The sequence below is a fragment of the Tamandua tetradactyla genome, chromosome 2, assembly GCF_023851605.1.
Source record: "Tamandua tetradactyla isolate mTamTet1 chromosome 2, mTamTet1.pri, whole genome shotgun sequence".
NCBI lineage: Eukaryota > Metazoa > Chordata > Mammalia > Pilosa > Myrmecophagidae > Tamandua > Tamandua tetradactyla.
In genome coordinates this window covers 36,027,827-36,042,235 of record NC_135328.1, presented here as the reverse complement: position 1 = coordinate 36,042,235, position 14,409 = coordinate 36,027,827, and the positions used below count along the sequence as shown (strand labels likewise).

The window sequence follows — 14,409 nt, the reverse complement described above, 5'->3', positions numbered from 1 at the left end:
GATGGGGGTGTCCAGTGCAAGGTGTAGCTGTAGGGACATTAGGATCAAATGCCATGTTTGGCAACTCCTGTCCTGAACAGACCCCCCTTTGATGAGGGAGGCACTAAAACTTCCTGGGACTTCCTTTTTCTCCTTGTGTGCCTGCAGCTAAGCGGTATATCGAGACAGACCCAGCTAATCGGGACAGACGGACCCCCATCACTGTGGTGAAACAAGGCTTTGAGCCTCCCTCTTTTATGGGCTGGTTCCTCGGCTGGGATGACAACTACTGGTCTGTGGACCCCTTGGACAGGGTCATGGCTGAGCTGGGAGCCTGAGGAAGGGCAGGCCCCACCAGTGTTACCAGTCAGTGACTTTTAGAACTGTCCATCACTCAAAGAGACCCTACAGCAAACAGGGCAACTCTGGTGTGTTTGTGTATGTGATTTTATTTCTTTTTTTACAGTAGCCAAAAATATCCTGGCAAAAATTGAGGATCCTTGCAAATTGTCTCAAATAGCTGTGCTTTGGAAATTTAATTCAATAAAAGCTTTTGAAGTGTGTTAGCCAAGCGTGGCTCTGATTTTACCTCATGCTATACCTCCTACCCACGTGATCGTAATATGTCAACTTCTGCCCTGCACCTGATAATCTTTAGGATACCCAGAGAGGTGTCTCACATTTGCCTGTGAACCCATAATCAGCTCCATCTACCCCTTGTGTTCTTCCTGGTCCTCTGAGAAGCAGATGCCAAGGGGAAATGCCTGTGATAGGAAACAGGGAGGGAGCTGGACAAGGCTGGGAGAGATATCTACCAGATGCAAGTTTGACCCCAAGTGAAAGTGAAAGGGAGAGAAGTTTGGGATACAAGCAGCCTAGACTGCAACACTGTCCAGGAGGGTTCCGTGTAGCTTCTAAGGAATCCTTGAGCTAAACTCAATGTATTCTTGAGCTAAAGTCAAAGTTGGCCAAGAAAGGAGTTGCACAACTCCTAGGAGCAGGTGTGTATGATTGGCCCACCACAATCAGTCATCAGGAGGTGTAGCCTTGGGGTACATTAAGGGATAGCTTCTGAAACCAGCAGCTGTGGCCCTTAACCAGTTGCATTCCCTGCAGTAAAAGGTCTGCAAAGTGCATTCTCATAGCCACCACATCCTGTAACATCTGCTTAGACCTTCCTCTTTTCCTCTGGTTCCCACAAGTTGATATCTTCTTCTCCAAAGCTGTTTGGAGAAATATCTACAGCAGCAGCTACCATTACAAGAGCTGCCCCTGGATGATCTCAAGGCTTACAGTCTTTTGGATGTGGGAGAGGGAATTCATTTATGTCCTTGTAATTTGGACCCTGAAGCTCTGCCCACTCTCAGGATGTCATGAAATCCCTCTTAGATATTTGCATTAACTTCTTTTAAACTTCTTTTCTATAGAGGGTCCAAACCGGCTTGGGATAGACCCCCATGCCCTCCCCTTCACCCTTCTAGTTTTCACTTGCCAGGTTTTCCCCTCTGCTCCATCCATTCCATACCCCCACTCAAATTAAGGAGTGAAAGCTCCCATGAATATGGTGAGAACAGAAACCAGCATGAGGTTTTATGTGGTAGGAACGGTTTGCATGTGTTTACTCTGTTGTTTCCAAAGCTGACTGATCGCCTGAATTGCCCAGGGAGCTTTTTAAAAGTACAGAGTCCTTAGGGGCTCTACCTCCAGAGATTCTGATTCATTGCAAAAGTGATGAAGGGTAGTGGAGAAGGAATTTTCCAGGTGAACAGTGTGATGGTGGGGGAAGTCACCTTAGGCAGCAGGTGCAGCAAGCAGAAAAGCAGGGAGATGGTTAGGAGAATGGTGTGCTCCAGGAACAAATGGCCCAGTGGGCTGGGGCAGAGGGCGGGGATTGCTAGGCCTTGACACTGAGAGATGGGCAGGGGTAGGCTGAGACAGGCTGAGGGATTTCAACTTGATCCTGCAAACACTTGTCTACACCTATGGGTTGCATACATGGACCAAGGAATCAAATTGACAAAAGCAAAGCCATAGAACAAAAGCAGTATTTGCCATTTGGAGCCTCTAGGACCTTAGCCAGCTCACCTCCTGGAAGCCTGTGGGAGGTCAGATTGCAGGTAGACCTACCCATGAGTTCTTTATCTTGGTTTACACTGGTGTTTAAGGGTGTGGCCGTGGCCTCCGAGAGAGAATGGAGCAACGGAATCGCTCTGCCTTCATATTTTTCTCAGAAAGGTAAAACAGCACATCAGGAACAGTATCACTTCCACCATGTATTTTCTTTTCCTAACAATTTTAGTGAAACCTTGGACTTCATCATTGCCTGGAATGAGGTTATCATAAAATGCCAGGACAGGTGTCAGTGAGGCAACCACTTGGAAAGAGCTTGACCTGGGCTTGGGCCCCATGTCCCACTTTGGGCAATTCAGTTCAGGTCAACAGATACTTACTGTGCACTTACTTTGTGCCAGGCAGTGCACAAGGCATTAGAGATACAACAGTTTAAAAAAAATTATCTCAGCCTCAGTTTCCCCACCTGCAAAATGGTAATATTTTATTCATATGATACTTAACAGTAGGTGGGCATAAAATAGTGGTTAAAAGCTGGTCTTTGGAGTCAGATCTGGGTTAAAATAATAGTTCCACCACTCACTAGCAATTTCCTTAGCTGTCAAATGGCAATAAGAATGGTGTCTAACCAAATTTTTCATTGTTTAATATGACCTGGACTTGTCATTTGGCCAAGTGAATAGTTTTCATAACCATGCCCTTATTTTCTTTGGTGATAACCATTCTGGTGACTTAAGGATTTGTCTTACCCCAACCTCAATGAATAAAAGACATAAGGTTTAGATGAGATTGACCACAATCCCAGCTCTAGGGGTATCAATTAGTCCACAACAACAGGAAGATAATTTCATCCTCCTGTTGAGGCAGGTTAGAGTTAGGAAAAACATCTGAAGTCTTGTGGTGCCTTTGGACTGGGTGGAAGAAAACATCTGGTGAGGATAGTCAGGTTTCCAAAACTTGATGCAGTTGAGCAAAACAGGATACATCATTCAACCACAAGGCATGGACCAACTGCAATAGCCTCTGTACAATCCTTAATTTGAATGTTTATTCAGCCTATCTCAAGTGTTACAAGTTAACACTTATAATCCTTAATTTACATGTTTACTAGCCAATCACAAGAATGTATAGAAGTCCAATCACAATGGCCTACTTGCAACCCTTAATTTGAATGTTTACTAACCAATCCCAATGTACCAACACCTCAAACCCCACCTTCCTTTGTTGAATCTGATAAAAACCCATAGGCTGAGCAACCTATGCACAGCTCTCTCTTGAGCAGGCCTGCATTCAACCTTTGAATATGTCCTCTCTCTTCAATAAGCTTTTCTCACTTGCTTATATAAAAAAAAAAAAGGTGTCTGCCCAGTTAAGAGTTTTCATGAGGCTTGGGGAGTTAATGTGTTTGCAAAATGCTGTAGCACAATGTCTGTTACATAGTAAGTGCTTAAAAAAGTTTTTTTAAGCCTATCAAAAGAGCCTAGTACACAGAAGGAGCTATTATCCATCTGTGAAGATAAAGACCCATTGCAATGTGTATCAGACAGGATATTGTGGGCTATGAGCAATGAAAAACCAATGCAAATCACATTAAACCATAAGCATATTTATGTGCTCCCATAAATGATAGTGCAGAGCATAAAGGAACTTTCTGGTTGACTAGATCCAATGGCTTTGGGTTTTCTGATTTTCTCTTGGCTCTGCCCTCCCCAATCTGGTAGTGAAATAGCGGTTGGTGTTCTGGCTCTCACATCCAAGCGTGGCTATGCCCAGAGTAAAAGAAAAGGCACTGTTTCTAGAAGATTTCCCAGAAAAGGGAAGAACTGCTCCTAAGCCCATAGAAAGCCTCTCTCAGGTCCTAAGAGCCCATACAAGAATCACTTAACCATTCCTGAATGAATCATGGATGAGGGGATGGGATTATCCACAGGCCAGGTAGGCTAATACTCAGAACTGGGGGTGAATTTCTCTTCATCTGAGGTGAGAGCCTAATGGGGAGAGACCTGACATAGCCATAGTTCCTGGAAAGGAGGAAAGGGGTAAAGGATGCTAGACAGGCAGCCATTTTATTGAAGTCTGCTGGGGCCAGCTGCTGAAAATAATAATTATTAATAGTAATAGTTATTTCAGTCTTGTGGCATTGAATAAATTTCAGAGAGCTTATTTTCCAGATGATTCTTTCTGGGATATTTTAGAGAAGATTCCCCATCTCCATTATGGTTGCTAAAGTTACTATAACTTTTTAAAACCTGTTTTGCCAGTCATTTCAATTTCTTTTCTCACCAAACTACTGAGTACAGTGTCAATTGGAAAGGGCTGTTTCTATTACCAAGTGGAGCTCCTTCAGGAAAATCCCAACCTGATCAGAATCTCAGCTACTGTAGACATGATATCAGCATCCAGGTAAGAGACTACCATTAACTAGCCCCAAGAATTCAGGGATTTTACCATGGCATGGTCAATACAACCAAATGGGATTATGCATGGAAGTGAAAGAAAGTGTGTAAAGTACCGTACTGGTACTTGGCATTCAATAAGTTGTGGTTCTTTGCCTTCCCCTTAGTTCCTACAAAGTAAAAAGCCCACAACTGTATAGCTTCTTAAATCTTTGGCCAGGCTTGGTAATGGGATCAGTGAACTGCCTAAAATGTTTACAAATTTGTGTGTGCACACCTCTACAATTTTCAAAGACAACGTTCTGTTGCTTCCAACACATTCTCAAAAGGTCTAAGACCCGAATAGGTGGAAGACAGCTTTATTTTCCAGATGAAGAAAATGAGGCTCAGAGAGGGAATACGAGCTTACTTAAGGCCACATTACAGGTTTGATGGTATAGTAAGAAGAGCACTTATGACCAGTGGTTTTCAAATTGTGATCTGTAGAATTCTGAGATGCTTCAATAAGTTTACAGATAACTCCACTTTAAAAGTGTTTTAATAAAGACCACAGAAAGAAAAAAGGAGAAACTGAATGCAAAACCTGATCTAAGACTACAAAAAAAAGGTATTCGAAACTGGCTAATGATTTTTTTTTTAACAAAACAGCTTCATTGTTCTCATTGATTAATTTTATGTTAAATGTTATACATTTGAACTTAAGAATGTATACCTTTTAGCTGAAACTGTAGAGCTGTGTTCCAGTAGCCATGCTTCTTGAAGATGATTGTATAACGATATAGCTTTACAATGTAACTGGGTGATTGTGAAAACCGTATGTCTGATGCTGCTTTATCTAGGGTATGGACAGATGAGTAAAAAGTATGGATAAAAAATAAACAAATAATAGGGGGAATAAAGGTTAAAATAAGTTGAGTAAATTGAAATACTAGTGGTCAATGAGAGGGAGGGGTAAGGGCTATCTTTTTTTCTTTTTTGTTTCTTTTGCTGGAGAGATGCAAATGTTCAAAAAAATGATCATCATGATGCATATGTGGCTATGTGATGATATTGTGAGCCACTGATTGTACACCAATTATAAAAGGTATGTTTGTTTAAGGTTTACAATAAAAATATTTAAAAAAAGAATATATACTTGTAAAAGACTTTTAATGCAACCGTGATTATTACTTCATACTCTCAAATAGTAAGGCAATTTTGTATAAAAAATTCTTTCTGATATACTTTGTAACACATTTTATTTTCTACTAAAACCGAGATCCAATAGCAGGATATTAATGGTACCAGTAAGTCCTTTTGTAAAATGTGTATTTTTGTGGAGTTGTTGCATAAGGCAATCAACTTTGTGTATTCATAAGGAGTTTTATCTTTAAACTTGCCATTGTAATTTCCTGGGAAAGATTTCATCGTAGACATTTGTTCTATGAAATTAAAGAGGCAGTCACAAAAGAAAAAAAAGACCTTTCAATTCTTATATCAGTGTAGTTTCCTTAGAAAAAAGGGGTTGGTCTCCTGCTAAAAAGTTAGAAAACCACTTTGGGAAGGGTAATGGGTTCACTATTTACTGAGTGACCTTGGGCTAGCAATACTTGTGTTGTGAGGCTCACAAGAGATAATATATTTTAAAGGGCTATTAAACTCAAAGATCCATGGAACACACTGGTTTCCTCCTGCCTAGGCCAATATGTTATAACATGCTGTGGTCATAAACAATCTACTTCCCTCATTTGTACTAAACTTTGGCTTAGATCCAGGTGCTCAAAACTAAAGTTTAAATTTCAAGATCTGCTTGAACATAAACAGTTTCACTAGTTGAATGAACAGTGACAAACAGCGTTAAAAAGTTGTGACCTATATGTAAAAAGACTTGATGGTGGTGTGTGTATTGGGCAGGTGGAGCAGGCAGTGTTCACACAAAGGTACATTTAGGTACCTTAGGAGTCTTTAGCATCAGACAGATCTGGGTTTGAATCCCAGCTGTGCTCCTTGCCAACCATGTAACTTTGGGTAAGTTTTAACCTCTGAGCCTTGGTGTCCTCATTTGAAAATGGGGTTACTAAAAGTATATCTCAGCAGGCTGTGTTAAGGATAAAATGATAGAATGTATGTACAAGTGCTTGAGCACAGGGCAGAGGATATGGCTATGGGATTAACTGACTGACAGCAAAAGTGGGTTACTGTCCTATTTGGAGGAAGGCAAAGGGGCAGTGAAGCCCACCATGGCTTCAGGGGAGTGCATGGATTTCAAATTCCCTAGAGAAAATGTGTAGGAAGGTGCACTGGAGAGAGTTTGGACATGGAAGATGCCGTTGGGTTATTCAGCCTCTCCCCTTCTTCTGGCCATATAAAAGAGCCAAGGCAGCCAGGTGAGAACTGAAGGATTTTATGTGCTACTTCCAAAAAATGAAACACACAAACTAAATGCAGGCAGGAAAAGACTCTCACCCAAAGAAAATTAGTAAAAGTGCACACTTTATTATGTTTATCACTGGAAAGGGAAGTCACCTGGAGAAAACTCTTGCACTAACACTTATCCTAGAGTTCCTTCTATACTTCCTACCCTCAAGCAATTACTTCCACCTATTGGGCTATGAATTCACAAGCCAAAATGCAAAGTTGATTAGTATTTGGAGATACAGAAACTCAAGGAACCAAAACCATTGTCGCTATAAGTCTGAGAAGAGATTTTCAACCAGGCTGTTTCCTGGTCCTCAGTGGTCAAAGGTGAGATACCTCACAAAACAGAAAAAACAATTATTTTAAAATTCAAAATATAAATGCAACTTAAGTTCTAGGTCAAAATGCCCCCTCCATATGACTCTAATAAACTCAGCTAGGAACCTGGATACAGGGAGAGTGGTGGCTTAAGGCTTTCTAAAATAAACTTGAGAGTATAGGACAGGGGACACTTATAGGCTGTGATTAACAGAGAGTAATCCAGTTTAAGACAAATGTGAAGCGTGGTTCTGGGTAAGGAAGCCACTATTCTTAGACTTCTCTTGTGAACTCAGAGCCTCAAAGAGTAACTATTTCAAATGTTACCAAACAGCCTTCCGGACCAGTAGGATGAATGCCAGGTTGCTCAGATTCACAGGCATTTGCAAAATGGAAGGTGTTTCCTAATTTTACAGACTAATAAACTAATCCAAAGAGGCTGACCACTTCCTCTTGCAGCATCAATATATATATATATGTCATAAAAAAGAATGACTAGGAAAAAGGTGGGGATTTGAAAACACTATTATCTATATAGATACCCGAAGCTTGACAGCATCTGCCCAAGCTACTTAGACATTATGCGTCCAATATACTGTGAATTCCTTATATTACTTAATGAATGAGATTGATAGCCAAGATATTTCACAGTGTTCAATAGTTAATAGCATGCATATAGTAAGACATAATGGTTTTCTGAAGAGAATAAAAAAGCGTATTAGTCCTTACGCTATTTAATGGGTATACAAACAATTGTTTATAGAAATTAGAGAAAAGTTTATTAAAAAATCAAAACTGTTTAAAACCTGATATATGAAAAAAGGCAAAAGTGAGAAAAAGCACTTTTGGGACAACTATTTAGCTGGTTTGAAAGACAGAACACAGACAAGAATCATTTACTTATAAAGGAGATTCAAAAAGTTTTTGAAAAGCCACACACACACATTATATACAAAAAGGACCTCTATAATAGCAGATTTTAGAGTCTTTGAAGGGATAGGGTAATCTTTCTCATTAGTCTCGACCATTTCCTCTAGCACTGATAGGCACAGGCAAGAAAATGCCTACTCTCATGAGGATTATCTTGAAACTTGAAAGTAAACAGATGTTAAGAAAATTTCATTCAATTAAGGTTCTATGGAAGTAAGGCACACATGGCCCCGAGAAGCCTGCTGTAACATAAGGAGATCACTTTCTGCAAAGCACTTATCCAGCCCGGGATATCAGGTGGTAGTTACAGGCTACGTTCCTGCCTCTGGCCTGACTGCTGATACAGGATGCTGAATGACTCAATGAGAGCCCAAGGAAGAGTGATTTAACCTACCACATCCATAAAAATAAGAACTTTGAAATGTTTTAAAGAGTAAGAGATTATTTTATATAAATCACCAATCTATCACTCTCTCTCGACATTTACAAGCTAGCAATTCTTTCATCTGTTCTTATGACCATCACTGTATATTCTAAGAATACCAAACTCAACATATGGAAAAGGAAAATGAGGGAGAATATTCAAGTTTCCCTATTCTGCTCTTTCCTACAGGTTAAAGGCTAATTTGGTCCCCCACTGTATCTTGGAAGGGGAGAGCTCATCTCTCTGCCTTGGCCTGTCTGGCTCAGTGTTTTGCCGCCATGATGCCTTGCAACATATCTATGGGCAGAGGGAAGACAATCGTTGAGTTTTTCTCAGCAGCAATGGTGGTCAGTGTCTGAAGGTACCGGAGCTGAAGGGCCGCAGGAGATTCAGTGATGACTATGGAGGCTTCTTTCAGAGCCCTGGATGCATTCATTTCTCCCTCAGCGGCAATGACCTATGGCAAAGTGGAAGGGAGAGGTCAAGTTGAGAAAATATCATGGCACAGTGCACTGATCTTCAAACTTTGTATACTTCAGGTGTTACACAAAACTCTTCAGGGAGTATGCCAGAATAATTTTAAAGAAACCAATTTCCAGTTACTAATTTACAAATGTACTTTTTCCTAAAATTGATTTGCCTGAGGTCAAGACTCCTCTTTTACTATGCCATTCTCCCACTTTCCAGGGTAGCAAACAAAGGGATAATTCAAAATATTATGTAGATGTTGAGAAAGTGAATGACTCTAAATGACTAGAGACAAATCCTTTTGCAAGTCAGGTGGATTTTCAATTCTTTGATCTCAAAGAAAGGAAAGAGGATTTCATCAAACTGAAAGCTTAAACAGATCATTTAAAAATACTTTTTGATGAAAGATGGATATATATTTTAGCACATAAATTCAGAGTGCTAAGAACTGGATAATATTACTTTAACAAAAACTTCCATTTCCATCTTATTTATGTAAAAAAAGTCTCTAAAAAAGAAAAATATGAATAGAATTGGATGCTGAATTGCATCATTCCAGCAATAAGTAAAAGCATTCCAAAAATATCTGAGTTAATTCCTTATTCATCTCATTAATTTCTAGTAAAACTTATTTCTCATTTAGAAAAAATTTGGGAGCATTTAGAGCCTTGTTTTAGTTACAGGAAGTGAAAAAAAACATAAAATGTATATGCTAAATTTGTTACAGTAGGTTAATAAGCAAAATAACTTATAACAATATTTATGATTATCTTAGGAAAATAGATCCTGGGAGGGGTGGAATAGAAATATAAGCTCAAGGAGAAAAAGAAACAATGAAAAATTTCTGCCTATTAAAAAGGAGCTTATTCACATACCCTAAAATGGATGATTAATCATTGTTATTTAGTTTTCATTTGATACACTTAAAAGAGAATGATGTCAATCATTTTATTTTAAAATGTCGATATTTGCAACATGCCAGGAATTATATGCTTTGTAAGTAAATAAATCTGAGATGAAAAATTTTACATGTCAATTTAAAATGTGTGATGGTATATAGTTTTTCTAAATTCTTTTAGAGGTAAAAATGGACAAAAAAAGTTTGAAGATCACTGGAATGGTGGAGAGAGCAGAAGCTTTGAAGTTAGATGGTCTTGAGCTAAAAGCCCAATCTAATATTTACTAGCTGTGTGTTCTCACACAGGTTTTTAATATCTGTGAGCCTCAGTGTCTTATTCTTAGGTAAAACACCTAAGTAATAGGACTACTGTAAGGAAGACAAAAGGTATATTAAATATCAAAGGTGTAAATGGAGGCTATTATAAAGGAATGGTAAGTGACAAGTCAAGACCAGGTCTGTGGGCCCAGTGATGCCTTAATGTATAAATGACACAGAAGCTACTTTGAATTCACAATCTTAGGAGAAGAAAAAGTTACCATAATCATCAAAATTAAAAAATGCAGTTTCACCAGGTTGTCCTCACATGGATCTCAAAATATTAATGGTTTACAATACTCCTGCAACCCTTAGAGTTAGGAGCAATGGTCTTATGACCAATAAAATTGCATTAACATACTTCTACAGCAAACTCTGGGCCTTCTAGGTGTCAAGTCCAACATAGGTGCTAGGACCAGAGAGTGGAATCCCTGGCTTGAAGGAGCGTCTATCAAGTAGGGTAAACAAACAAGGAAACAAATAATTTCATTCCGGTGAGATAAATATGTCAGAGATTTATACACAGTGCAGTGCTAACACACGGAGGAAAGTAATTTCTGCAGAGGGAGAAGTGGAGAGGTTAAGTTCAATAGTAAAGAATGAAAAGTTTGCTATTTGGGCAAAAACGAGGAATAATATTTTAAGCAGAACATATGAAGAGGTACTAAGGTATAAAAAAAGCTGGTGTATTCCAGAAAACTAAACAGGGTGTTTAGTCTCCATTCTATAGACAATGGGAAACCACCAATAAGTAACCTCCTCAGACCCAGCTTGAGAAAATGTCTCAGGATATATTCCAACACGAGACTGAGAACAAGAGTGGTTATTGGAAAGGCTTCAGAGCCACTGCTGTGATTCGTTGGTGATGGGGATGGAGAAGGAATTGGATTTGTGAGTTATTCAAGAGGGAGAATCAACCCAATTTGGAAGAGAGGGAAACAAAGGCTGAGTCTCAGGTTTCTAGGTTTAGGACATGTGGGTAGTGCCGTTTACTGAGTTAAGGCATAAAGATAGAGTACTTACTGAGAAGACAGAAACCTTAATTTATCAAGGTAAACTATTATGGATTACCTAGATCTGTGAGAAGGGGAAAGTGCCCGAAATGCTCAAAGACAGCCATGTAACTATACTCCAAGGCAAGCTTGGTAGAGAATGCATTTAAAAACCCTGCCAGAAGAACAGCAGGCTTTGATTTTTTTTCCATGTCATCTCAGATGTCCAATTAAGCACTTTTTTTTTTTTTACCTGGACATGGACCAGTTGCAAAGATAACTCATCTCCAATCAATATACAATCTCTCAACTGGGAAGTCGGATCAACCTGGCTGGGCACACATTTTGTTAAGAGAAAAGCTGCTCTGAATGAGCTGCCAAAGATGTGAAAACAATACCACTGGCTTTGTCTAAATATAGGCCCAGTATACTCTGTTGATAGCATCTTAGAGAGCAGAGTATGCTACTTAACGGGTATGTGGGGCTTTTACCATGTCAATCAACATCATTTATATTTACCATTTTAAAATTGGCATTTCCACATATGTAGGACTGGTACTGCTTTTCCCTTCTGGCAAACAATGTAGGCTGACAGCAAAAGGTGATCTTTTGCATTTTTACACTCCACCCTCTCAATTAACAGAATACTAGGCTTAGAAATATGAGCCTGAAAGCATATGACAGGCATTTTTCTGAGAGTTATGAAAAAGAAATAAGGTAGAATGCAAGCACAAAAGACATTACATTTAAGCCACTGAGAGTTGTTTAAGTAGATACTAGCAGATGGTTTTCCAAAATGGTTGTACCAATTTATACTTCTGCCAGCAGAATGAGATACAGTTCTACCCTTACCCAGACCTAGTTATTTTCTGTTTGTTTTTGCTGTGTTTCTTTAAATTTTAGCCATTCTGATGGACGTATAGTGTGGCAACTGGTTATGATTTGAATTTGCATTTCCCTAATGGCTAATGAACTTGAGTTTTTCTGTGAAGTCTCATAATCTGTAAACTTTACAGCCTTATCTTTCTTTTCCTTTGCAATTTATCTGCTGAAAACACTGTGACCCTCCTATTTTTCTTGAGAACTTAAATATAAACCTTACAGTTGTTACAGGATTATTGTATTTTACAGAAGGGTTAGGCGTCTGGTGAGTCTGTATGTTAATTCTAACTTAAAGACAGAAAGTCACAGGCCAGTCAATGAGACTGTTTCTAGACTAATCTTACAGCCCCAACAAGAGGGAATAAAATAATTCACAATTCCAACAGGCTGCCTTTTTCATTTCTTAATGCTATAAAGAGAAAATAGGTACTTTCCTACCAAACTGGTGAGAATGCTTATGGAAGAGGCTCACTCCATCCTGGGAAGACTTAGTGGAGGGAGTGAAGAACAGAGGGGAGTTCCAATTTCCACTGTCACTAATCAACTTTATATTCTTGAAGGGCTTTTAAGGACTTCAATTTTTCATCTGAATAGTAGGATGGCAAACAAGTTTCATTTTTAGGGCCAATTCCAAGCAGCTGATCATTGCTGCCTAGAGAGCTTAGAAGGGTTCTCATGTCAAGTATAAGCTCAGTGGAAAACAGTTCTGTGGCTAATTATTAGCATGGGAATAGGAGGGTAGAGTGGCAGCATCTGGACCAGGTATTTGGCACCTTAGGAAGATATTCTCTAAGGATCCTTCTGGCTCTGATATTCTACACACTTTAAGTATGATAAATTATATTATTTAGTTTGGTTGGAAATGGGGCTTTGGGTTAATTACTATATTCTAGGTTAAAAAAAAAATTCCTAATTTTCAAAATAATTGGATTGTCAGGGAATACTTAGAAACATCATATAAATATAAATTAGCCTTCTATATGCCATGGTTTTGAGAGAAGGCACCTGAGATTTTGTAGTATCACCAGGTCATCATCACAAACATCTATTATCATATTCGGAAAACCTAAAAATTCTGGCAGCAGCATGTCAAATGAATTACTATTCTATTTGGCGCTAAGAAATTATAGTGATCCCAATCTCTGCCTTAAAGGGCACCCTAACATAACTTACCATTCTGTGGTTAGCCAATTATTACCAGTTACTGTTAGTTTCAAATGATAATAATAGCAGCAACAACAATAAATTGGTTTGCTCCTTGTGTTTTGGTTGATCTGTGAAGACTACAGTAGCCACCTCCTATGAAAGCTTCCACCCTTCCTCCATCCATTCATACGTATGGTGGTTTGGAGCTATATGTATTCCAAAGCATGTTCTTAAACTTAACCCTTTCTTACAGGTACAGACCATTGTAAGTAGGACCTTTTGATGGAGTTATTTCAATTAAGCTGTAGCCCTCCTCAATCAGGATGGGCTTAATCCTATGACTGGAGTCCTTTATAAGAAAATGAAATTCAGACAGAGAGAGACAAAGACAACTGAGGGAGTCGCCAGAAGCAGAACATCAACAGAACCCGGAAGAGAAGGCAGAGACTAGGAGATGCCATGTGCCTTGCCATATGAAAAGCTCAAGACCAAGGATTGCCAGCAACCAGCCCCAGAATGCCAATGTTTGGGGAAAAAGGAAAGTTTTTTATAACGCCTTGATTTGAACATATTTTAGCCTCAAAATTGTGAGCTAATAAATTCCCATTGTTTAAGTCAACGCATTGCATAGTATTTTCTTGAGCAACCAAGGAAACTAAAACAAAGGCTTGGTACTATGGAACCTTATTATTATTTGAATTTGCTCCTTGACCCAGGCTGGACCAAAGAGAATCTCCCCTCTGTAGATTTGGAATTGGGCCGATCAGTTTCCTTCCGTGTTCATCTGGGAAGACATGTAAACCTGACAGTCAGACATTTTCCACCAAGAGCTAACTACCATAACCTGTGGTCCAGGAAGTGAAATGACTAGCTCCCTAGAGTCTTGATTGCTCTCTGTTTCCTGGTTCAAATCATGGTGAGGTTCGATTGTACTTTCTGTCCTTGGGTTTGGTGAGATACCCCTGTGTCCCTGCGCATTATCATCACAATAGATCCTCTCAGCACCTACCCCAGGAATCATAAAACCCATGTAGGGTTAAGGCATAGGCCGGGATGATGATGTAAAAAAAAAAAGAGGAGGGAAGAAAGCAGATGTCAAAGAAAGAGAAGTAAAAAAGAGAAAAGAGGAAAGAAAGTAAGAGGAAGAGGGAATAGTAAGATGGAAGAAGAATCCAGAGAAAAAAGGATGAA

At 39.3% G+C, this 14,409-nt stretch overlaps 2 protein-coding genes across 6 annotated transcripts in view; one reads left to right on the top strand and one right to left on the bottom strand.

Annotated features, from left to right (window-relative positions):
- Positions 1–545, top strand: part of GSN (gelsolin) — a 56,313-nt gene extending 55,768 nt beyond the window's left edge. For all 5 annotated transcript variants that reach the window (XM_077143236.1, XM_077143237.1, XM_077143234.1 and 2 more), the window contains one exon: positions 148–545. In XM_077143236.1, the coding sequence (XP_076999351.1) occupies positions 148–317 (170 nt within the window). In that variant the 3' untranslated portion in view covers positions 318–545. The remainder of the gene's footprint in view (positions 1–147) is intronic.
- Positions 546–6,899: 6,354 nt separating this feature from the next.
- STOM (stomatin) overlaps positions 6,900–14,409 on the bottom strand; it is a 29,395-nt gene continuing 21,885 nt past the window's right edge. The window contains exon 7 of the mRNA XM_077143231.1: positions 6,900–8,971. Within this exon, the coding sequence (XP_076999346.1) occupies positions 8,777–8,971 (195 nt within the window). The 3' untranslated portion in view covers positions 6,900–8,776. The remainder of the gene's footprint in view (positions 8,972–14,409) is intronic.